At 43.7% G+C, this 23,122-nt stretch overlaps 2 protein-coding genes across 2 annotated transcripts; one reads left to right on the top strand and one right to left on the bottom strand.

The window, feature by feature from the left end:
* Positions 1–1,698: 1,698 nt before the first annotated feature.
* On the top strand, positions 1,699–16,609 carry LOC129177118 (elongation factor 2). The gene is made up of 14 exons (XM_054767899.1): positions 1,699–1,839; positions 7,545–7,759; positions 8,269–8,450; positions 8,534–8,745; positions 8,825–9,003; positions 10,520–10,625; positions 10,713–10,965; positions 11,035–11,230; positions 11,302–11,425; positions 11,507–11,749; positions 13,594–13,947; positions 14,030–14,212; positions 14,578–14,710; positions 15,983–16,609. Exons 1-14 carry the CDS (start codon positions 1,837–1,839, stop codon positions 16,174–16,176), a joined length of 2,577 nt encoding a protein of 858 aa, XP_054623874.1. The 5' UTR covers positions 1,699–1,836; the 3' UTR covers positions 16,177–16,609.
* A 723-nt stretch (positions 16,610–17,332) lies between these two features.
* On the bottom strand, positions 17,333–23,122 carry LOC129177119 (BTB/POZ domain-containing protein 2-like). The gene is made up of 9 exons (XM_054767900.1): positions 22,550–23,122; positions 22,354–22,473; positions 21,871–22,027; positions 20,493–20,598; positions 20,216–20,413; positions 19,931–20,123; positions 19,770–19,857; positions 19,558–19,704; positions 17,333–18,196 (listed from the first exon to the last, which is right to left on the bottom strand). The coding sequence occupies exons 1-9, from the start codon at positions 23,071–23,073 to the stop codon at positions 18,035–18,037; spliced, it is 1,695 nt and encodes a 564-aa protein (XP_054623875.1). The 5' UTR covers positions 23,074–23,122; the 3' UTR covers positions 17,333–18,034.

Here is a 23,122-nt window from a genome sequence, read left to right as displayed (position 1 = left end):
CAAATGTAACTTTTCCAGGGTCTTCTTCTGTAACTCTTTTCAGCCCCCCCACCATTGCTTGTCCTGCTCTGCTCTCAGCTAGTGGAGGTCTGCTACTTCAGCAAACTATGACCACAATAATACATGTTGATAAATGAATACTTCTCTGAGATTGTATTTCAAAACTGAGGAGCTCATACTGGTTCTTTTGGGTTGTATTCATAGGTACTGAATCACTCTGACCCGCCACCTCAGACCGATTTCTTCAAGCTCCTCTACCTGATTGGTGACTCACAAAGGGAGCTGTCTGTGCAATTTATAACTGTGCTTTTAAAAGCCAAATTGGAATTAAAAAAAGACAGTAAGGGAGTACGGTACTTGGCCACAGTGGCAGTGGTCTAACGCTGCTTACCTCAACATGTAAAACATATTGTAATCCAGGGGTCTTCACCAGGTAGCTTGTGAGCTACCAGAATGTGAAAAAAATAGATACATTCTTCACAGTTACAAGTTAAAATGAGTTTTGTCAGTTGTCCCAAAAAGGGGGAGTGGCATTCTTGGCTGTCCCTCACTCGTGGCTCGTGCACAGGCACATGCTCGTAGTGTGTGCGCACATACACATACAGTCTCAGAGAAGCTATCGACAATTAGCAGTCATGGCTGAGCAGGAAGAGGGTGGGATGTACTACGTACAGCCGCACGTACTGGAAGCAGCACAGCCAAGAGACACGCCACTGTGAGGATAATAGACTGTTGGGAATTAATGAATACAATTTCATGGAAGAAATGCTAGAAGTTAAGTTTTAAATGTAAGTCACTGCGTCTGATAGTGTTTACTGGCCCTGACTGCACACCACTGGTCTCTTGTCAGGCCCCAACAGCAAAGATCGAGGGTTTCAATTTACCATGATAGCGTTTCTCCGTAGCTGCAACTGCAACGTCCTGATGAAACCGTTCCCCATTCCCAGTGCAGTTCAGTGGGAAGAAATCCTAATAGGAAGGTAGAAAATGTATCTTCAGTGACATATTACAACCTAGTAGCTTGTCAAATTTCAGGAAACTGCTACCAGTTTCTCATAGTTCTCAGCATAACTGTTCCCTAGAAACTTTGCTGCCATTGCTTGAAATGATTGCTAAGCCTACATATCCTTTCCACGCAGAAGGGAATCAAAGGTATCATCTCTGAAGGAAGGAAGCTGTCATCCACTGTTTCTGGAACAGAGGTACAGGAAGCAAAGCTGACATTTCTTCTTTCTTGATATTCCTTTGGCAATAGGAGGAACCATACAGATATAATTGCCGCCATGGTCTTTTGGCTATCTCCAAACCAGCCACTGATGGAGATTAGTATAGCATGTGTTACAACAATAACGTGGAGCCCAACTCTTGTCCCAATCCCCTACTTTACAACCGAAATAAAGTTGATATATCTTTTTATGTGTTAGCGTTATACTACGCTTTTGGGATGAGAGGGTAAACTGCCCACAAATATAGCAGAAATGAACTATTTGAGTGGAAGTAAAATAAAAGTATAATTAAATGTTGCCAGTCATATTAATACAAGTAGGTCTCCTCTCCTTTCACTTTGTCAAAGTAGCTCTTATTGTCATGAAATCCTAAAAGAAAGGGGGAGTGAGTCCCACAACGTACACGACACGCCCATTAACACACAAATCTGCAGAGCAGCACCCCCTGCTGCTCCACCGTGGCACTGCAGCGCCTCGCAGTTACCACTGTACCGCAGCCTGGCTGAAAAAGCTGCAGCGTCTCTGCACGCACCACCGCGGCTGGCTGCCTGTCATCACCGGCGGCGTTTTGCAGCAATAATATTAGGAACACACACCACCTGTAGGCAAAATGGTGAGTCTGTGTCGAGTTGTGTTGTTGTCTTAGCGCGTATCGATGAATCTTGTCAATCGCTGTACCGAAATAACCGTAACGTTTTCATGGGTAAGACGCAACAAGCCGCTAAAGAGCCTGTCAGGGTGTGTGAATGTGCGTTTGTGACATGGATGCCAATGCTTTGTGGTGTTATGTGCTTAGATATGTGTGTGTGATACAACATTGACAGCTGATTAAAAAAAGAGCGCTGAAGGCTGCTCACTGGGCCTACCTTCAGCACTAACGTCCATAGCAAAGCATTTTTATATCCTGTATGTACTGTATATCTCAGCATCATGGCGTGTTTAATAAACATGTTACTAAACCGAACCCTAACATCGCGTCCCTTAACAAAATGCGTCATGTAATCAAAATAGACGCTTGCATAAATTCAGGAAGTAGCAGCTACTGCGCATTTTATATTATGTTTTAATTGTGAGGAGGAAAGTGCCAGTAAATACACAGCAGCCGGGCTAAATGAAGACAATGTGTTGAACAAATTACACATGTAATGATTGTATGTTTTCTCCTCATAAGTTGGCCACAACTTTAGTTACACCCACGCTATCTGTGCCAATGCAAAGAAGCATTCCTGTCACGTATATGTTTATTATTTGGTTGAATAGACGACAGCTGCATCATTACAATGTTATATGTGGTGGTTGGCCAGAGTGTGATGGCTTCAGGGGATGTGCAGCAGCTTGAGAAAATAAAAAAAAACATTTTTAAACCTGATAAACTAACTTCATCTATGTTGAAGGTAAAATGGATGGATTTAGACACAACAGCATGGTAACAACAATCACAGCGACAGCAATAGACATAATAATAACAATAAATAATAATACATATTCAAATCTCAAAGGCACTTTACAGTAGGGCAAGCAATGCAATCAATTCAATGTACAATAAAGCAATAAAACAGGACATATACAGTTAAAATGACAATAACTAAGCAAAAAATGGGATTAAACATGATAAGCAAGTTTGAAGAGATGGGTTTTAGCATGAGTATTAAAGGTGAACAGGTCAGTGCAATTACGGGCGGGTGCGGTGAGGGAGTTGCCGAGGGAGGGGACAGTGAAACTAAAGGCTCTGTTGCCCCAGGTCTGGTGCTTAGCCATTGAGGGTGGGGACATGTAAAAAAACATTTAAAATGTGGACCATATACACTCAACAAAAGTGTAAACGCAACACTATTGTATTTTGCTCCCATTTTTCATGAGCTGAACTCAAAGATGTAAAACTTTTTCTATGTACACAATAGGGGTATGGGGCGCGGGGGTGGGGTGGGGGTAACAGTCAGTATAGGCTTGGGCGGTCTGGAAGTTAGCATGTATCACAATATTTTTGGGATGTATCACGATATGACAAAAAAATTAACAATTAAATTCAGCGGAGTCTTGGATAAAAAACTCCAAACCTAAACCCATATAATTAAAAATAATTACATTAAAATTAAGCTTACCAATGGCACTGTGTAGAGCAGGGGTCTCAAACTCGCGCCCCGCGGGCCATTTGCGGCCTACCAAATCGTATCTTGCGGCCCGCGAGAGGACATCAAAGAGTAGTGTAACTGCAGCCCGCAACATCCGGGCAAGCTCAGTGTTACTTCCATACTTACAGGGGCAAGTAAACACCAACACTGAACTAACAGTGGTGTTATCACATGGACCGGGGGAGGGGTGGCCCTTTAGCGTTATTGTGAGCCGTGTATTGTGAATTGTATCGTATCGTGAGGTTCCCTGAGATTCCGAGCCCTACTCCCAATACTTGATGCGGCCCAGCCTCACCCAGACTCTACCTCCAGTGGCCCCGAGTGAAACTGAGTTTGAGACCACTGGTGTAGAGAGTGTCCAAAGCAAGCCAGTCTAGTCCAGTTCTTCAGGGCAGCTGCTTTCACAACATTAGATTCACTGTCAGTAGTTACTAGGGGTGTAACGGTACACTAAAATGTAATTTCTGTCTTGAAGTGCTCAGTTTGGTTAATATTTGGTACAAAAAAGCCAGAAAAAAATGTTTTAAAATGCTTTTATTTAAAAAAAAAATGCAAACAGAACTTTTTTGGAATAAATAAAAGCGACCCGTTTGGGTGATATTTCAAATAAATTAGACTGCCTGAGTTTTTTTTTAAATAGAAAAATAATAATAAAATAAACTGTTGTTTTTAAACAATTGTTTAAACATTGTGACGAAATGTACTGGACAGTTACAGTTAAATAGCTCTCTGTTGCGTGTGAAGTCCAACCATCTGTCGTAAGTGAAATAGCGGACACATGTGGTAGCTCGTTGACGACATCACTTTTAGCTTTTTCATAAGGTGCTGGTATAACTTTCTGGCTTTCTGGCTAAAGTGAAGACGTGATGGTATTTCGTAGCGAGGTTCAACAACTTTACTCGTATAGAGTCATGGAAAAAATGATTAGACCACCCTTGTTTCTTCAGTTTATTGATCCATTGTAATGCCTGCTACAACTAAAGGTACGTTTGTTTGGACAAATATAATGATGATAACAAATACAGTTTAATTAGAGTTTAATTTAAGAGCTGATATCTAGCATCTTCCGTAGTTTTCTTGATAATATCCAAAATCGCTTAATCGTAATCGCTTCTTACGTGAATAGCTGTAGCATTGTACTGCCAAAAAATGTAATTCGTGGAACAATGTTGACACACAACTTTGGATTTATCTACTTGCCTTTGTCCATCCGTAATTTTAGCAGGGAAGTCAAAGTGTTCCCAAACAGGAGACCGTAGTGAGATTGGAGGGTCTTCCAGCTCAGGCTTCTCGCTTGCATTTGCCATGATGCCATTTGTCACGCCCGCGAGCTACTAGCTTCCTCCCCCACAGTCATTAGTGTCCGTCACTTTGGGGCGTCCATGTGGAAACTCTCCCAGGACTTTAGTCCCGTGAGAAGCGCGTAAATCACTCTAGTAAGAAATTGAATGCGAAAAATAGCATAAAATATAATTGAAATGGTACGCAAGTGGACCGAGCCGAACATGCAGAACCGAAACGGTTCAGTACAGCCACGTGAAGCGTCACACCCCACTTGTTTCTTCTCATCTAAGTCTCATTCCTGGAGAAACTCCTTCAACTCGCTTGCGATGTTTTCACCTGTGTGTTCCTCCGGAAAAAAACTTGTTTGGAGACAGGACGACTTCAAAGTCCAGTCGCTGGTCATGTGAGGCTAATATATTGTTGAGTCGCTCAGCTACTCCACATGTCTGTACGACAGATGTCGAAAGCAAACCACGTCCACATTACAGACGTACCCTCCCGTTTTGCAACAATTTCTTCATCTATAGTCTCCGCTTCTCCTCCGCCTTCAGCCATGCTAATTTTTTTCTCTTTTGTTGTTTGCTCTGCTTACTTCGCCACTACTGGACCATTCCGTGGCGCTGTCACAGGAAAAACATGTCATCAACTCTGCTTTTTTCCATTGGAAATGATGATTTAAATGATCATAAATGATGATTTATCCCGGTATAAGTAGGGCCCTATGATTTCCACGTTAACGGAATCACGGACAGAATTGAGGAACTGGCCAATAAAAATTAAATTTACAGTTTAATGTGGAATCTCACGGAAGTTGACACATTGACACATAATGTGAATGAATGTTGTCATCGTGAGGAGAAGGACCATTTGTGTGGGGGAGTATTTCCCCGGTGGATGGCGCAATCGTGGCAGAATGTCATTACAAACACTAAACAGCCCCCTCCCGACCTAAACATGTTGAAATGGCGATAAACACCGGCAAAAGTTGGCGGAACCTCCTCTTACCGCGTTGTGTTTTATCGCTTTATGTGAGGAGCGTTTTACAATGCCCAATGACGACGCGCAGGTTTGGAGTGAAAAAAGATGAGAAGCACGTTTATTTTTGCACCCAGCTTGTCTTAACCATAAAAAGACTTTCTCAACACACACGGATCACAAGAACACACTTCCGGCCTTCAAAATAAGAGTGCCATTTGCGCCATGTAAATAAAATAATAAAATAAGCGTGTCATAAAAAATATCTTACATATGCAGTTGGAATGGCCGCACGGTGGTCTAGTGGTTAGCATGTTGGCCAACACAGTAACAGTCTGGAGATCAGGAAGACGTGGGTTTGATTCTCCCTTGGGCATTTCTGTGTGCAGTTTGCGTCCAAAAACATGCATGTTAGGTTAATTGGTGACTCTAAATAGTCCATAGGTATGAATGTGAGGGTGAATGGTTGTTTGTCTATATGTGGAGACCTCGCCTGTCGCCCGAAGTCAGCTGGGATAGGCTCCAGCATGCCCCCGCGACCCTAGTGAGGAGAAGCGGTATGGATGGATGGATGGATGTAGCTGGAATTGCACCTACCTTAATCACAAGCATGGGAATTGCAGTTGGTTGAAGATTTTGTAAAATGTAAAAAACCGAATACTAAAAATTTAAAATGGAAAAACGGAATTTGGAGAAAAAAAATGGAATTTGGGAAAAATAAAACGGATTTCATAGAGCACTATATAAGTCATTGTCTTTTCATTGGAAGAATTTCTAACGCTATATAAAAATTATCACCCAACCCTAATCTGGTGTGACCACCATTTCCCTCAAATACCGATCCAGAGCATCCCAAATATGTTCAGTGGGTAACATTTTGGTTGAAGTACGCTGGGCAAGTACTGGGATGTTTTCAGCTTCCATGAATTGTGTACAGGTCCTTGCAGCATGGGGCCGTGCATTGTCATGTTGCAGCATGAGATGATGCTTGTGGATGAATGACACAGCAATGGGCCTTGGGCTCTCGTCACAGTATCTCTGTACATTTAAAATGTCATCATTACAGTAAAATGAACCTGTGTTGTGGATGGGGTGACCCATGGTGGCAGTGGGGTTCTGGTATGGGCTGGCGCGTATGGTATGAACAACAAACGTGCATTTTATTGATTGCATTTCGAAGATAGTGAGCATGTTTGGGATGCTCTGGATCAACGTACACGGTATTTGAGGCAAATTGTGGTCACAGCAGATACTGACTGGTTTTTGGACCCTCCCGGACCTCCACAATACAGTTAAACTGCACACTAAGCTGCACATTCCATCCATCCATTTTCTATGCCGCTTATCCTTAAACTGCACATTTCGATGCTAATCATGCCGTCTCATCAGCATTTTGATATGCCACACCTGTGAGGTGGATAGATTATGAATCATGACTGACGATGGTTCTTTGACACACATTTAGACAGATTTGTGAGCAACATTTGAGAGAACAAGACCTTTTGTGTAGATAGAAAAAGTTTTGATCAGTGAGTTCAGCTCACGAAAAAATGGGAGCAAAAACAAAAGTGTTGCGTTTATATTTTTGTTGCAGGATAACTGAAGTTATTTTTTCTTTCTTTTACTCAAGCTGCTGCACCTCCAAGGGGAGGTCCACTTCACACTTTGAAAACCCCTGGTATAGCCCATTCTGGTTTAAGTAATACCTTATTATTGTTGAGGAAGCAGTTGCCTGAAGCTAGTATGTGAATGGAGAATGTTTGGCTCAGTACTTCTCGCCAGCCTGATAGATTCAGTTTCAAAATGACTTTCTTTTTATAACTCCACTTGGAACGGTTGCAGACCTAGTGGACATGGATTAAGGGATCATGGGTTCAGGTGCACCTCTACTTGTAGTAAATATAAGGCTGTGTCTCCACCCAACCAGGTTAACTTCACTGTGGATCAGATCCGAACCATCATGGACAAGAAGTCCAACATCAGGAACATGTCTGTGATTGCTCACGTGGATCACGGCAAATCCACGCTGACGGACTCGCTGGTGTCCAAGGCGGGCATCATTGCCTCCTCCCGTGCTGGAGAGACTCGTTTCACAGACACGCGCAAAGATGAGCAGGAGCGTTGCATCACCATCAAATCAACGTATGTTCTTCCAGGTCATAGTAACGTAAATACAATACAAGAAATCGGAGTTGTACTTCCTGGTAACGTTGATTATAGTCACAGATTAATGTTCTTCCTTTAAGAGTCCACGGATGCAGCAGATTAATTCTGGAGACTCAATACATATAAACTCTATTAAATGAGGAAAATTAAGGCATCAGGCCAGAGTGACACTGCATTGGGGATACTTGCATCTAATGTGACCCAATATAAGAGCTGCATCAAAAAATCAGCTATTACAAATCTGACAGCTTCACCCACCAGGCTATCAGGATGCTAAATTCCCACCCATCTGCTCACAATAAGTCTGCAATAAGTATGTCCACTTCCCTCTGCCCTCAATACCCCTCATCAGTAAATCTTCTGCTAACCTACCTATTGTATTTTGAACATGCATTTTTAGCCACTGGCTGCTCTGCTGACTGACGTAAATTGTCCACTTGTTTCTGCCTTAAATGGTTACAAGTCCAATATTGCTGTTGTTAAAGGGCTATCTCCATGTACTATGAACTCGGCGAGAAAGACTTGGCCTTCATCAAACAATGCAAAGACGGAAACGGCTTCCTCATCAACCTCATCGATTCTCCCGGTCATGTTGATTTCTCCTCTGAGGTCACGGCAGCCCTCAGGGTGACCGACGGAGCCTTGGTGGTGGTGGACTGCGTCTCTGGTAGTTAGTCTTCCTAAAACGCTGCTTTCTCCTTCGCACATTGATGTTCTCCAGTTAGGCTGACCTGTCGTTTCCTCTTGCAGGGGTATGTGTGCAGACCGAGACTGTCCTACGGCAGGCCATCGCTGAGCGCATCAAGCCGGTTCTGATGATGAACAAGATGGACCGGGCCTTGCTTGAACTACAGCTGCAGCCAGATGAACTCTTCCGCACCTTCCAGCGTATCGTGGAGAACGTCAACGTCATTATTTCCACTTATGGCGAGGACGAGGGAGGTCCTATGGGCAACATCTTGGTAGAGCATTAACACCTCAGTCATACTTTATGTTATAGAAATTGCTCATCTATATTAAGATCTGTATTTTTATCCTCAGATCGACCCTGTTATAGGTACAGTTGGCTTTGGGTCTGGCTTACACGGCTGGGCTTTCACATTGAAGCAGTTTGCGGAGATGTATGTGGCCAAGTTTGCTGCTAAAGGCGAGGCTCAGATGAGTCCAGCAGAAAGGTGTAAGAAAGTAGAAGACATGATGAAGAAACTGTGGGGAGACAGGTAAAACATGCTCACATGAAAAAAAAGAAAGAAAGAAATATCAGTCATGTATTTTTCCTTTAATAAAACATGACATGACATTTGAATAATATGCAGTGGCGTAACATAGGTTGCCAGCGCCGACGGCGGGTGAAATATTTGTGCCACCTTAACCTGACAGACAGGTATCCATAGTGGTATAATGATACACGCTTCTGCCTTTCATAGCAGAGCACTGGGTTTGATTCCCGCCGAGGGTTGCGTCAGGTTGCAGCATCGGTGTAAAAACTAAGCCAAAACCATTCATGCGATTGACTGACTGTGGCAACCCCTGACAGGGAAAAGCTGAATTGAAAAAAAAACATCTTGGCAGACAGCTAGCACTCCCGAGATAAATATAGTACATGGCTAAAAAGTAATAAAAATAACATCATTACTCCTCCTCTGTTGTTTGCTAACTTTGCCCACCTGTGAGACACCTTTTTCAATTGGGCCTCTTTCGAATGTCAGGAAGAACCGGTTGTGGAGAAGTTTCTTGGCACCACCTGTTGGTTTGCATGCATAAACCTGTAGTCCCAAAGTATAAGAATATAAGATGACCCATATAATCATCTTTTTCAGTCTTTTTTCTATATATACACATATTTCTAATGGGCCGCGCAGTGGATGAGTGGTTAGCATGATGTTGGCCACACAGTCAGGAGATCGGGAAGACCTGGGGTTCGGATCTCTGCTTGGGCATCTGTGTGGAGTTTGCATGTTCTCCCCGTGCGTGGGTTTTCTCCGGGTATTCCGGTTTTCTCCCACATTACAAAAAGGTTAATTTGCGACTCTAAATTGTCCATAGGTATGATTGTGAGTGTGAATGGTTGTTTGTCTATATGTGCACTGTGATTGGCTGGCGACCAGTCCAGGGTGTGCCCCACCTCTCGCCCAAAGTCAGCTGGGATAGGCTCCAGCATACCCCCGCGACCTAATTAGGATAATTAAAGAAAATGAATGGATGGATATGCTTTTTCTCTCTGAATATAGGCCGTTTTTTCTGCAGAAAACCCATCTCACTCACCCTCAGTAAGTAATAATTCATAAATTACGTTATAATAAAAGATAACACGGACAGCATATGTGTATGTAATGACAAGATGTGGGTGTAAGATGGTGGCACCCTGTTGGGCTGCAGCAGACAACTTTGTTACACTGTGGCCTCAAAGCTTATGTAGACGCGGCATTGGATGAACACCTGCATCATCTTGAACTGCTAGTCTGTTCTCCAATTGATCATTTTTCATTATCATTCATTACCGGTGCATACATATACATTTTACAATGTCAAATAAATGCATTTAATAAGTGTGCGAGGCATATTATAGGCCATAGAGTGGCAAAAATAGCCATTATTCACAGTTATTCGCTATTCGTAGGGTTTGCTGTGCTACTTCTACATTTGAAATGTTTTGAAATTTTTGGCCCCTACGAATTTTGCGCCACGCCCAAGCTTCCCTACTATTTATACCATGAATTCATTTGCTGCTTGCAGATATGTTGATCCAAAAACTGGCAAGTTTACTAAGACTTCTAACGGACCTGATGGCCAGAAATATCCTCGCTCTTTTTGCCAGTTTATTTTGGACCCCATCTTCAAGGTGAAAAGCAAATATTTGAGCCACTTCAAAGCTTCATTCAAATAAAGCAGCAAAGGATTCACATCCAAACTGCGTTTCCTCCATCAGGTGTTTGACGCCATCATGAATTTCAAAAAGGACGAGACAGCCAAACTCATTGACAAGCTGGATATCAAGTTGGACTCGGAGGACAAAGAGAAGGAGGGGAAGCCCCTGCTGAAGGCGGTGATGCGTCGCTGGCTGCCTGCTGGAGAGGCACTGCTCCAGATGATCACCATCCATCTGCCCTCACCCGTCACTGCTCAGAAATACCGCTGTGAGCTGCTCTACGAGGGGCCAGGAGATGATGAAGCCGCCATGGGTGAGTCGTACATTTCTAGTCACCTCACAGTGCATGTACAGAAAGTGACAGCTTACTATATCTTCCCAGGCATTAAGAACTGCGACCCCAAAGGTCCTCTCATGATGTATATCTCGAAGATGGTCCCGACGAGTGACAAGGGTCGTTTTTATGCATTTGGCCGTGTGTTTTCCGGCTGCGTGTCCACCGGCCAGAAGGTACGCATCATGGGGCCAAACTTCACTCCTGGAAAGAAAGAAGATCTTTATATTAAACCCATTCAAAGGTGAGCACATTTATCAAAAATGAAATGAAAGTGATGCTTTTTCTCAACATGTGCTTTATGTTCTCATCCAGGACCATCCTGATGATGGGCCGCTATGTGGAGCCTATTGAAGATGTCCCCTGTGGTAACATTGTAGGTCTTGTTGGAGTTGACCAGTTCCTGGTGAAGACAGGGACCATCACCACTTATGACCAAGTACCACTTGATTCTATTAGTAAATCGTAATTTTTTTTAAACCTTAAAACCCAGCAGTGATTTGGTTAATTGCCTCTGCAGGCCCACAACATGAGGGTGATGAAGTTCAGCGTCAGCCCTGTCGTTAGAGTTGCCGTAGAGGCCAAGAACCCAGCTGACCTCCCCAAGCTGGTGGAGGGCCTGAAGCGCTTGGCCAAATCTGACCCCATGGTGCAGTGCATCATTGAGGAATCGGGAGAGCACATCATCGCTGGAGCAGGGGAGCTGCACCTGGAGATCTGCCTCAAGGACTTGGAGGAGGACCATGCCTGCATTCCACTGAAGGTACAATATAATGAGATCCAATACGTGCCTTCTATGAAAAAATATGCTTTTCGAAGATAATAATGCTCAGTTTAAACCTGACACTGCCCAAAATGTACCTGATCAGGTAATACGCAGTCAATTGCACTGCATTGCATTACGAAACAGAATCTAATTTTCTTTTAGATAGAAATAATGTAAATCCATTTAATCTGTTCCAGACACTGCATTACCTTAAAACAAATTTCACAGATAATAATGAAAAATAGTTACATTTTTAATAATAAAAATTAGTTTTGCATGCACAAATACATAGAAATGTAACACATTTAACACCACTTTTACCTTTATTGAAGACTTGTTGGTGAACACGGTGATGAGTGGAGGGAGGAGAGTTTGGGAGGGACACAGACACACTTAGTCCATCCATCCATTTTCTATGCCGCTTCTCCTCATTCGGGTCGCGAGGAGCCTATCCCAGCTGACTTTGGGCGACAGGCGGGGGTACACCCTGGACTGGTCACCAGCCAATGGCAGGGCACATATAGACAAACAACCATTCACACTCACATTCATACCTATGGACCATTTACAGTCGCCAATTAACCTAACATGCATGTTTTTGGAATGTGGGAACCGGAGTACCCAGAGAAAACCCATGCACGCACGGGGAGAACATGCAAACTCCACACAGAATCGGGAGAAGGGAGAATCAAGAATCTGGAGAACCGTCTTCCCGATCTCCAGACTTTGATTGTGTGGCCAACATGCTAACCCCTAGTCCATTACAAACTTAACTTTAAAGAGTGCATGGTTAGAGATGCATACTTGCTCACGTGAACTGAACTTCAGCAGCAGGTGCAATCATCATTACACACACGGGCCCAGCTCACCATGTGTAATGTGTCTCCCTTAAACTGTTCCCCCTGTAACTTGTGTTAACGGTTCCTACCGTTAGATTAGTTCAATTCAGTTCAACTCAGTTTATTTATATAGCGGCATATCACAACAACAGTTATCTCAGGGCACTTTACACATGAAGGTCACACTGATAAATGCAAAAAACAGAGAACCAAATCAAACCCCACACGAGCAAGGGCTTGGCGACATTACAATCCTGTTGGAACGGATGCGACCTTTGTACTTTACTATGACACCTTTCTTAAATGAAGTAGTGTTTCTCACCGTCCTTGTCAATGTTCTGGAACTTGCAACAATTTTTGCAGCCGTATCTAATTTAAAAAAGCAGATTCATCTAACACTCAGAAATATGCACTGCTCTTGAATGCCATTGGTGTACATCGCACTGTGCTAAATAGAGGAAAGAAGGAGACAATTATGCGTTTTTCATCGTTCTGTGTGCTTTCTGTGAACAAATAAATCGCCCACACACATAATAAAGATGATTAAAGGAATCCCTAGCCGAAGTCTGTCTATAGTGTCCCAACTTTAAAAGAACCACTATCCATTCTTCACAGAGACTGAGTCACCAACGTGCGAATGCTTTGTTTGGGCTCTCGATTTCACATACTAGTTTGTTAAGCGCACTTTTTGGCTCTTCCTATGATTGTGAAGCCATTGTTCACCCACTAATGGGGAATGTGAGCTGGGTTTAGACCGTCGTGAGGCAGGTTAGTTTTACCCGACTGATGATGTTTGGCAAAAACCGAGACTTATTTTCAGCAATAATTTTCCTCAAAAACAAATCCTACGAAAACGGAGTTTCCACTGTATATAAAAACAGAACCACAATAATAAACATATTTTTAAATTGATACAGCTCTGTCAGGGTTGCAAAGCCAAACAAGTAAATCAAAAAAGTTGAAGGTTGACAAAAACGTAGCATACTTTCTTTCTCTTTGCAGAAATCAGACCCAGTTGTGTCTTACAGAGAGACAGTGACAGAGGAATCAGACCAGATGTGTCTCTCCAAGTCCCCCAACAAGCATAACCGCCTCTTCATGAAGTCCCGTCCTTTCCCAGAAGGCCTCGCTGAGGATATCGAAAAGGGTGATGTCTCGGCTCGGCAAGAGCTCAAGGCTCGCGCGCGTTACCTGGCTGAGAAGTATGAATGGGATGTGGCCGAGGCCAGGAAGATCTGGTGCTTCGGTCCAGATGGCAGCGGGCCCAACCTGCTCATAGATGTGACAAAGGGGGTCCAGTACCTCAATGAGATTAAGGACAGCGTGGTGGCTGGTTTCCAGTGGGCTACTAAAGAGGTAAAGCACACATACAATTCATTTCTTGATTATCGACTGTGATTTTTAAATGGCGGATTGCGTCGTCGTGCTCCTCGTGCAGGGTGCGCTGTGTGAGGAGAACATGCGCGCGGTCCGTTTTGACATCCACGATGTGACACTGCATGCCGACGCCATCCATCGTGGGGGTGGACAGATCATTCCCACAGCCCGCAGGGTTCTGTACGCATGCCAGCTCACTGCTCAGCCTCGCCTCATGGAGCCGGTGTACCTGGTGGAGATACAGGTATGCATGCTTCACGCACACTTGCAGCTTATTTGGTTACATTTTGGGGAGGCATTCGAGCCCGTTTTATTTATTTATTTTTTTAAATGTAGGTTAGATACCAGGAAAACTACTATTCTTTTCCAGATCACACGTCTTACATGTGCTTGGCTTGTTGCTAGGTAGGATTTGTGGAGCTCATAAGTAAAAAAAAGTGGCATCTTGAGAAAGATACACACAAACACAATTACTCCATTGCTCTGTATTAGACATAATATTCATGTTGTATGGAAAGAAAAACATTTGCTTGCTTTCGTGGGGTATGTGGGGTCCCAATGTGGAGCTGTCTGTCTTGTCTAAATTGTCTGTCCCATTTTTACACCTAGTGTCCCGAAGCCGTGGTAGGTGGGATTTACGGTGTGCTGAACAGGAAACGAGGTCATGTGTTTGAGGAATCTCAAGTGATGGGGACCCCCATGTTTGTGGTGAAAGCCTACCTGCCTGTCAACGAATCCTTTGGTAGGTGTTCTGCAAAGTCATTAAAATGGCAGTGCTTCTCAAATAGCGGGGCGGGGGTGGATTGAGGACAAATGCAGGGGGGACTTTCAGTATTAGTGCAGGCCTGCCAACACGTACGCGTTATTTGTTCTCGGCACGCATTTTGACCCTTGAATACGCTTGTATGCTGCGCATTTTGTTGCATTTTCCTAGTTTCAGTTTAGAGTGCAGGCTGTGAAATCTGGATAATGTTCTTGTCGAGGCACCACTCCCAGCACTAGCACTAGCTCCTCCCTGCAAACCCTGCGTAGCATGACATGCGACTCTGAAAAAATTCTAACCTTGTGGACCGTGAAGGCCGTGATTGGTCAACTTGTAGAACCTTATTTCCTGTGTGCATACGATTCCCTCAGAGGGTGAACAGCCGACCTCCGCGAATGCCTTATCTGATTTGGGACCAACTGAAATGTCGATAATAGCGTTGTCTTAGTTATAAGATTAAAAATATATACATGTACATGTATATCAAAGTGGCTGGCCAAAATGTCTTAAAGGTTGGCAGGTCTGTTAAGTGCCTTCATTCATGCTTGAATGATGCCTGTACCAGCAACTCATACAGTTGTTTGTACAGATAGCTCAACGTCGTTTTTAGTACGCCCCATCTTCCGTATAATTTGGTTTCCGTTGAAACTTTTCGCAAAAATGTTGCCTCCGTGTTTGCACTTCTGTACAGTATTGCACATGAAGTAGTCCATTTACCCTGGACTGTATCGTTCTGCGAAATCAGGTGCTCAAACAAAGCCGCCTACGTGTTGCTAACTCACTGTCCGTGCATTTTTTGTTGAGTGCCACTGATAAATGAACTGCGATGGGTCCAAAGAAAGTTGCAAGTGCCAGCAATTTGATGAAGGTGGAAAAACACCGTTCAATTCAATGTACGGGAGGTCCGCATCTACAATAAGTTCCACTCATTTATAATTACTTTTGCAGTTTTCTGCATGTAAAACTAGAATTATTCTCTATCAAATGTATTTTTTGTTAATATTAATTGGATTGACATTGTTTCCTATGACCTATGGCAGTTTTATCGCCATCAGTTGTGGATCTGTTACAAAGCAAGATGTAATTCTATTATATGGATATTGCATATTTTATTAAATTGATATAAATTACAACTGTCTTGAATTAAGAACAGCTATTTAGTATCTAAAATGGCATGTTAAAAATGCCCAGTCAGGAAATTGTCCACACTTTTTTTTGTATTGTTAGTAGCTAAAACGTTATTTTCTACAGGGTTCACTGCTGACCTGCGCAGCAACACTGGAGGCCAGGCCTTTCCTCAGTGTGTGTTTGACCACTGGCAAATCCTCCAGGGGGACCCCAAAGACCCCACCAGCAAACCCTTCCTGGTTGTTGCAGAAATTAGAAAACGCAAAGGTCTCAAGGAGGGTATCCCCGCTTTGGACAACTACTTGGACAAATTGTAAGGAAAAAAACCCAACAACCTGACCCTGGATTTTACGTATGTTCAACTTTTTAGCACTAAATCCCGTGGGCACTTTAATAATCTTTGCACAGGCTAAAACGTTTGCACAAATGGTTTGATTCAAAGACGGGAAAATAAATAAAAGCTTAAGCTTGTGTTGTTGGCTAGCGGGGGCAGTGATGCTTACTTTCATTTCACAGCGACAGTACACCAAGTGCCTAGGCCACGCGTTCTGGGAATATTGGAGTAAAGCCGTTGAAATATCAATTTATTGTTTCTTTTAGTCTTTTACATCACCCCTTTTCCCAGTTTTATCTGACACAATGGCTCTGTATGGTGCACTGTGATATCGCTGCAATAATATTGCAAGCAAGAATGTTCAAGCTAAAATCTCCTGGTTGAACTTCATAATGAATAAAACATTCAACTGCAGACGAAGTGGCTTTTATTTTCTTAATTTCTTACATCACCCAGAAAAGCACTGGGGTCCTCATTGAATGTCCCTCGCTTATGACAAATTTTTTAACCCTCACTCTTTCTCAAGCTATATGTAATGTTAATAAATGCCATTTAATATACAAAGCTTGATTCCAAAAACAAAACAATGCAATCATTTCAAAACTTTTCAACTTGCATTCAACAAACTACAGTACAAAGATAAATTCAGTGTTGATCCAGAAATGTGTGAGTCAATCTCAACTTTACAGAAGTTACCTCGATGCCGTGGAGTATCTCTTTTGTTTGCACGTTAGACATGCATTTTCAATCTCAGCTGCAACGACAAAAGTGCTTGTTAGCTACTTTTGGGATGGGATCAGTTTCAGAATGGATTTGTAGTGTTAGAAAATGTACAACAATTAGAAAATAGTATTTTATTTTTGTACTGTCGTCTGCTGAATATGGGATGAAAATGAATCGCAAATCTTCTACTGACATCACACGAAGAGTTCTTCTAGGAATCTGAATTTGTACAACAATAAAATGTCATCACTAAGAGGGTCCACATATTTACAACAAAGCTGAAAGAAAACAAAGATATCCTATGAGTTGAATGTGCATCCGTCACATAACCAAAATATGCAAGGCCCAGAAAGTGCAACGTCTTTTGGATATACTGTAGGCAACTACCAAGTAAAGACACAAGATATAACAGTTGGTACTGTAGTAACATATGGGAATCTAAAAGTTAAGGTTGTTTAAATATGCCAGGAATCCATAACGCCTTTTAAATCTGGAGGTGGATGGAAGTCACAGGTGACTGCTGATGTGTAGTTGTGAAATGCTGGTCTGATTATCTTGGTAGCATTCAGTGTCAAGCTTTTTGTTGGCAACACACAGCAGATCTTAATGCTGTGAATAATTTAAGCAGACCCTTCTCCTCTTTTTTTACTCCACTGTGGATACTTACATACCAAGTAAAGACACAAGATATAACAGTTGGTATGGGACTCTGAAGGTTAATAAGAAGGTTGTTCAAATATGCCAAGAATCCGTAACGCCTTTTTAAATCTGCAGGTGGATGGAAGTCACAGGTAACTACTGATGTGTAGATGTGAAATGCTGGTCTGATTATCTTGTGTAACATTCAGTGTCAAGGTTTTTGTTGGAAATACACAGCAGAGATATTAATGCTGTGAATAATTTAAGCAGGTCACACTTTTTGTACCACAAATCACGTTACCTACATTGCCTCATAGCTATTTGTCTTCCAATGTGGCTAGCAGTAGTGCATCGTATGGAGGGACAGTATTATGACCAATGAGCCCCAAGATGTAGAACTTCCCTCACCCGCCTCCAGGAGCTGGTTCCAGGCTGTCACATTTGATGGAACATTGCTGCAAAAGTCTAAGACGATGTGACTATGTGTAGAAGATGACCTCAGGGATCTGTCCGTCCTCTACTGAAGTGCCATTGTTGTTACCCGCCGCGTAGCAGAACGTGAAACAGGTCTTGGTGCCCGTTGTTGATGACTCATGTGTCACCTTGCGCATTCCCTTTGTGCCATAGTGAGAGTCTGGGCCCTGCAAGACACAGGAGGGGGTACAACTGAATAATTACGGCACGGCCATACTCTATACAATATAGTGTTGGGGTGGATTCTGTTAATTAGACGGCTATATTCTGAGTCTGAATTAGTATTAACAATTAATAAGACTTAACGATTGTAGCAGGGTCCCAATACAACTTTTTTCACTTCGATCCGATACAGATATTGCAGCCTTGAAATTATACATACTTTTTACTACTTCATGTGTAGTGTAATATTAGAAAAGGCTTGATCAAGTGTTATTACTCAAACAGAACAATAATCAGCAACAGTAGGTATGAGGGAAAAACAAACCCATTTATTTCTTTAAACATCTGGGGTATTGTTTTACCCACAATGCAGTGGCGGCTCGGCATAACGTAACTACGTTCGAGGTTCTTGATTAAGCATTTCAACCCGACTTTACCCACCACTGACAGGGGCTGGTCATCTTTTATGTTATAGCTAATGACTTCTTGTTATCTCGTAGGAGTTTCCCCTGTGATGCTTCAGATGCGCGATGATCATATTAAACTTCCCCCTGTCTGTGCCACCACAGGAAACTTGTGCATGACAAGTTTTGCACTCAGATTTCTTTTTTCTGATTTTAACCAAAAATACACATGTGCAACATCACTCCTACTCCTTGCTTAACACGTTAGCACACGCTGTTGTTGCGATCAGGTGGACGTACTTGTATTGGAGTGCCAATATTGGAGATTTGAGATGAGGCCAATTATAATCAGAGTTGTTTTTTTGCGGATATCGACATCAATATCAGATCGGGACACCCCTACTTAATAAACACTATTTTTTAAAGCACATTATCTGTTTAACCTGAACTTGCTTCCTTGTACTTCTCTCCTCACTGCTTGCCTTCCTTTCAAATAAATATACAAGCATGCACTCTATTTGCAAAGCTGTACAGTATTAACTAAGACTTGATTGGCTGAGCCATGTCGTGTTGTCTGTTTATTTCCTGTGTGCATACATGTACTACGCTAATAATCCGAATAGCTGCACAGTTAAAATAAGACCATTTTCCCCCAAAGGTTCTGCAGGATAAAAAGCACAATTTAATCTCACGTTAAGTCTGGGTCCATATAAAAAGGTCGACATTGTAAATATTGACTTTTTGCACAAAACAGATTTCAAGTCAATTAAAAGTCTTTAAATGCTTACCGTTTCTCCAGGGTATACAAGAAAGCACTTGAACATTGGTTAAAAGTTGGTGAAATACAACAGTTGAGTCACTGCCAAAACTACGCACTAAATAACTACAAAGTTGCCTACATTAAACCTAAACCCTCCAAAGCATACCCATGTCAGGCAGCCTTGAAAATAACATGTACAAACCTTGAGTGTCGCACAGGCAGTGTAGTTAACATTGGGTAGTATCTCCACTGGTTCTTTAAACATGACTCGGAAGGTGTTGGCGGATCCGTCGCAGCTGAAGCCTGTTTCGTTCTGGCCCAGTACAGTGTTACTGTCAGTGTGAATAATCTGCGTAAAGAGAGGGAACATTACAGAATACAGAAACACCGTGAATTAACAGATCTGGACTGTACCTGTATGTTGACTTGGTAGTCTGTTGGTCCGTGTATAGAGCCGTACAAGCCGAACCCAACCACAAATATCCTCCTGTTTACTGAGAACCTAAAACATTTATGGTTAGCTTAACATGAGATGTACAATATACTCGACATGGTGCAAATGTCAAATATTTCACCGTATGCGGTCGCTTGTGCCACTGTAGCCCCAGCGACTCTCCACTTGTCCAAACCGTGTGATGCTGCACTCCTTACCGCGAAGGCAGCAGCGAGGCCGATCAATGAAGTCTACCCGCGGTTTAGGGTTCACTGTGAAGTGGAGGAAGAGGCTCACCACCTCTCTATCAGTCAAAATACTGGACTGGGCTGGAACTGATGAAGATAAACCCCGTACATATTCAATGAGTCTTTGTGCTTTGGGAAAGTGCAGTGCAGTTGTGAGGCTCCGCCACACTTGTTTTTACCTGCAGCAAACTCTTCAATGGTCATGAGAGGGAAGCGGATGAGCGTTAGGGCCTTGCCCAGCACTTTGCGCTTGTTCTCTGGAGTAGGCTGCAGCTGCTGCCTGTGGGCCTCCGCCTCAGCCCAACGCACAGCAGCTCCAAACAAACGCACCTCCCGCACGCCTAGGGTGTCCCTCTCCAACACGGCCACCAGCGTATCTAAAACGGTAAACGGAGGTAAATATCAGTCCACCGTAATGCATTATCACAGCATCAATGTCATGCGAGGCAACAATACCAAGGTCGATGTCTGTGAAGCCTTCGGCTGCGAGAGCGTCTCCTGTGTTCTTATCGATGTTTTCAAGGCAGAGGCTGGCAAGTTGAGGTTCATCAAACAAACGTGCCTGAAACAAAAAGACAAACAGTAAGACATGACACACATTAGGTAGACCTGCACAATCTAGTATCAAATACAACAATAATAATGTTCAGTTTTGATTGATAGTGCGTGGAATATGACCATTATTGTGGTGTAGATATGCACTCTTGTAGCTAAAGAGGGGCAGCCAAACTATTAAGAAACTCATTTATATCCTCCCAGTATGACGTAATACAGATCTAGAGATGGAGGACTTCACCAGTTGCTTGCAGACAGCAGGAGTGCCGCATGGCACGGGGTGCACCGTAAGGAAGCAAAAAGCAACCCCCGTCCACCGGTAGTGACGCGTGGAGACGATCCGCGGCGTGAGCGATTGTTGCCACCGGGGGGCGCCTTAAGGCGGGGACGACCAACCCCCGCCATCGAAGAGAGCCACCCATGGAACCGGTGGCTATCAATGCCTTGTCCTTGGCATCACAGGCTGGAGGGCCGGCCTCCTGACAGTTGGACAGCACCCGAGTCGGCCAGGAAACCACTGGAATAACTTTGACAACGGCAACAACACCCACGCCGCTAGCGGGACTTTGTCATGAACACTGAGGTTGTTGTGGACCGCTAACCTGCTGGGTGGGGACTGTGTAGCACTGATGGGAGCACTTCCTGATCCCAGCATGCTTTACTGGACTGCTTTGTAATTATTACACGTTTAATGTTATGTAAGTTGTTGTCATTCCATGTACTATTTATAGTTACCCTGTGCTTGTCTGCTTGTCTGTTGGTGTTGTTTGCTGTGCCTATCACTTCAATGTTTTTGTCTACACCATGGCCATGGTTAGTATTGTTTTTCTAGTTACTCCCCTTTCGTTCCAGGGTTTCCAACATAACCGTCCATAACCGTCACTTTGTAGATGTAATATGACATCAGTCAGCTGACATGAAGTTCCCTCCTGATTCGCTCCTGTGCCGCCGCGTCGGCATAAAAAAAGTGCAGAACAGAAGTCGGCCTCCCATGCAGCCCACCGCCACAGCTTCAAAAAATCCTTGGGAAACCCTGCATTCCTACTGTGTGCCAAGTTCATTGCAAGGTCCGTCCTGACCATTGCAGGAACTTCCTATCAAGCAGCTGAAGTGCCTCTGAACGTCTTCTTTGCCGACACGAGATCGCCACACAGCACTATTTCTGATACCGCTTTTAAATTAGTCTCAGCGAGAGCTGGTCACATACAGCAGCTTGAAAGATGTTATACACCAATGGACTACGCCAGTAAGAAGCATGTGTGCAGCGAGCTTGTCTAACCTGTGTGAGGAGCATGAACGCATTGTCTGCTCTCAGGTTCTTCTTGAGGAACTCCACGCAGTGCGCCTCCAGGGCTGGGACGGCATACTTTTTGGCAGTATACAGCGTAGTCATGACGGTCTCTGGCCCGATCTGAACTTCGTCAGAGTACAGAAACCTGCAGTGGTTCAAAAATACATTCAGCATTTAATTTGATTGAAGCTAAACTTTAATTTACACGTGTAAGATAATGTATGTCTATTCTTCACCTAAAACTATCTGCATTATCTATAATCAATTGCCAAATGACAACAAAGGTTGAAGGCAGTTGGGTATGGAATCAAAGTAGAATGCCTATGACAGTAAAAGTACCAACACAATGTAATGCCAACGTAATGTCACTGCTACTATTACCTCTAATTGTGACAATGACTGGTTGACTGGGCAGCTGGAAGCAGAAGCACTCACTTGTGACACTAAGACATCGTGCACACCGTTTCTTACTTTAGCAAAGCCAGAAAAGCAGCTGGTTCCACGTCAGGAAGCTCTATTTCCGTTGACGTCGTCGCCATTCCGCCGTTGAACATGGCATCAAACACTGCACTTCCCACCGCCAGAACGAACCTAACAATGCGAACATTAATCAGCTTCAGGACAAACTATCATTTATATCTGTTGGAGCCGTAAATCCCCATCGTACCTGTGTGCAGGTATCCTCTGAACTCCCATTCCTTTGCCCACCAAGAAGTGCACGTCGCTGAGCACTTCGTTGTTGAACAAAAAGGCAAACCTCTCCTTCACCGTGCTCTTCGTTGCCTGCCAGTTGTACACCGGCTCTCGGTACACCAACACGGACGCAGCTGCCGGTGTAGCGGTGGGTGCCGCCGCTGGGGTAGCGTTTGACGCCGCAATAGTTGCCATATTGGACGCCGGTGTGGCCATGCCTCCTGTCGCTGCAGAACCTGCCGCTGCGGGCGGCTGCATAGAGCCCTGCGCAGTTGGTGGAGCTCCGTTGGTCGAAACGCCGTTGCCGTCTACGCCGCCAGGCCCCAGTTGAGGGTTGGGGCGCCGAGTAGCTCCTTGCGGCCCTCCAGCCGAACCAACCGCTCCGCCATTGGATGCCGGCATTGAGAAAACGCTGTTGCTGGGTTGGCTGTTTCCCAGTGGACCCGGGCCGGTGAAGTTTAGGCAAGGAGGCCTACCAGTATTTTCTCCAGCTGCCATCTTACATGTAGCTTAGGCGTAAACAACACACTTCTTCTTTGTCGTATAA

The sequence above is a fragment of the Dunckerocampus dactyliophorus genome, chromosome 2 (genome assembly GCF_027744805.1).
Source record: "Dunckerocampus dactyliophorus isolate RoL2022-P2 chromosome 2, RoL_Ddac_1.1, whole genome shotgun sequence".
Lineage (NCBI taxonomy): Eukaryota > Metazoa > Chordata > Actinopteri > Syngnathiformes > Syngnathidae > Dunckerocampus > Dunckerocampus dactyliophorus.
The sequence above is the reverse complement of the archived record's forward strand: the minus strand, read 5'-3'. Positions and strand labels throughout refer to the sequence as shown.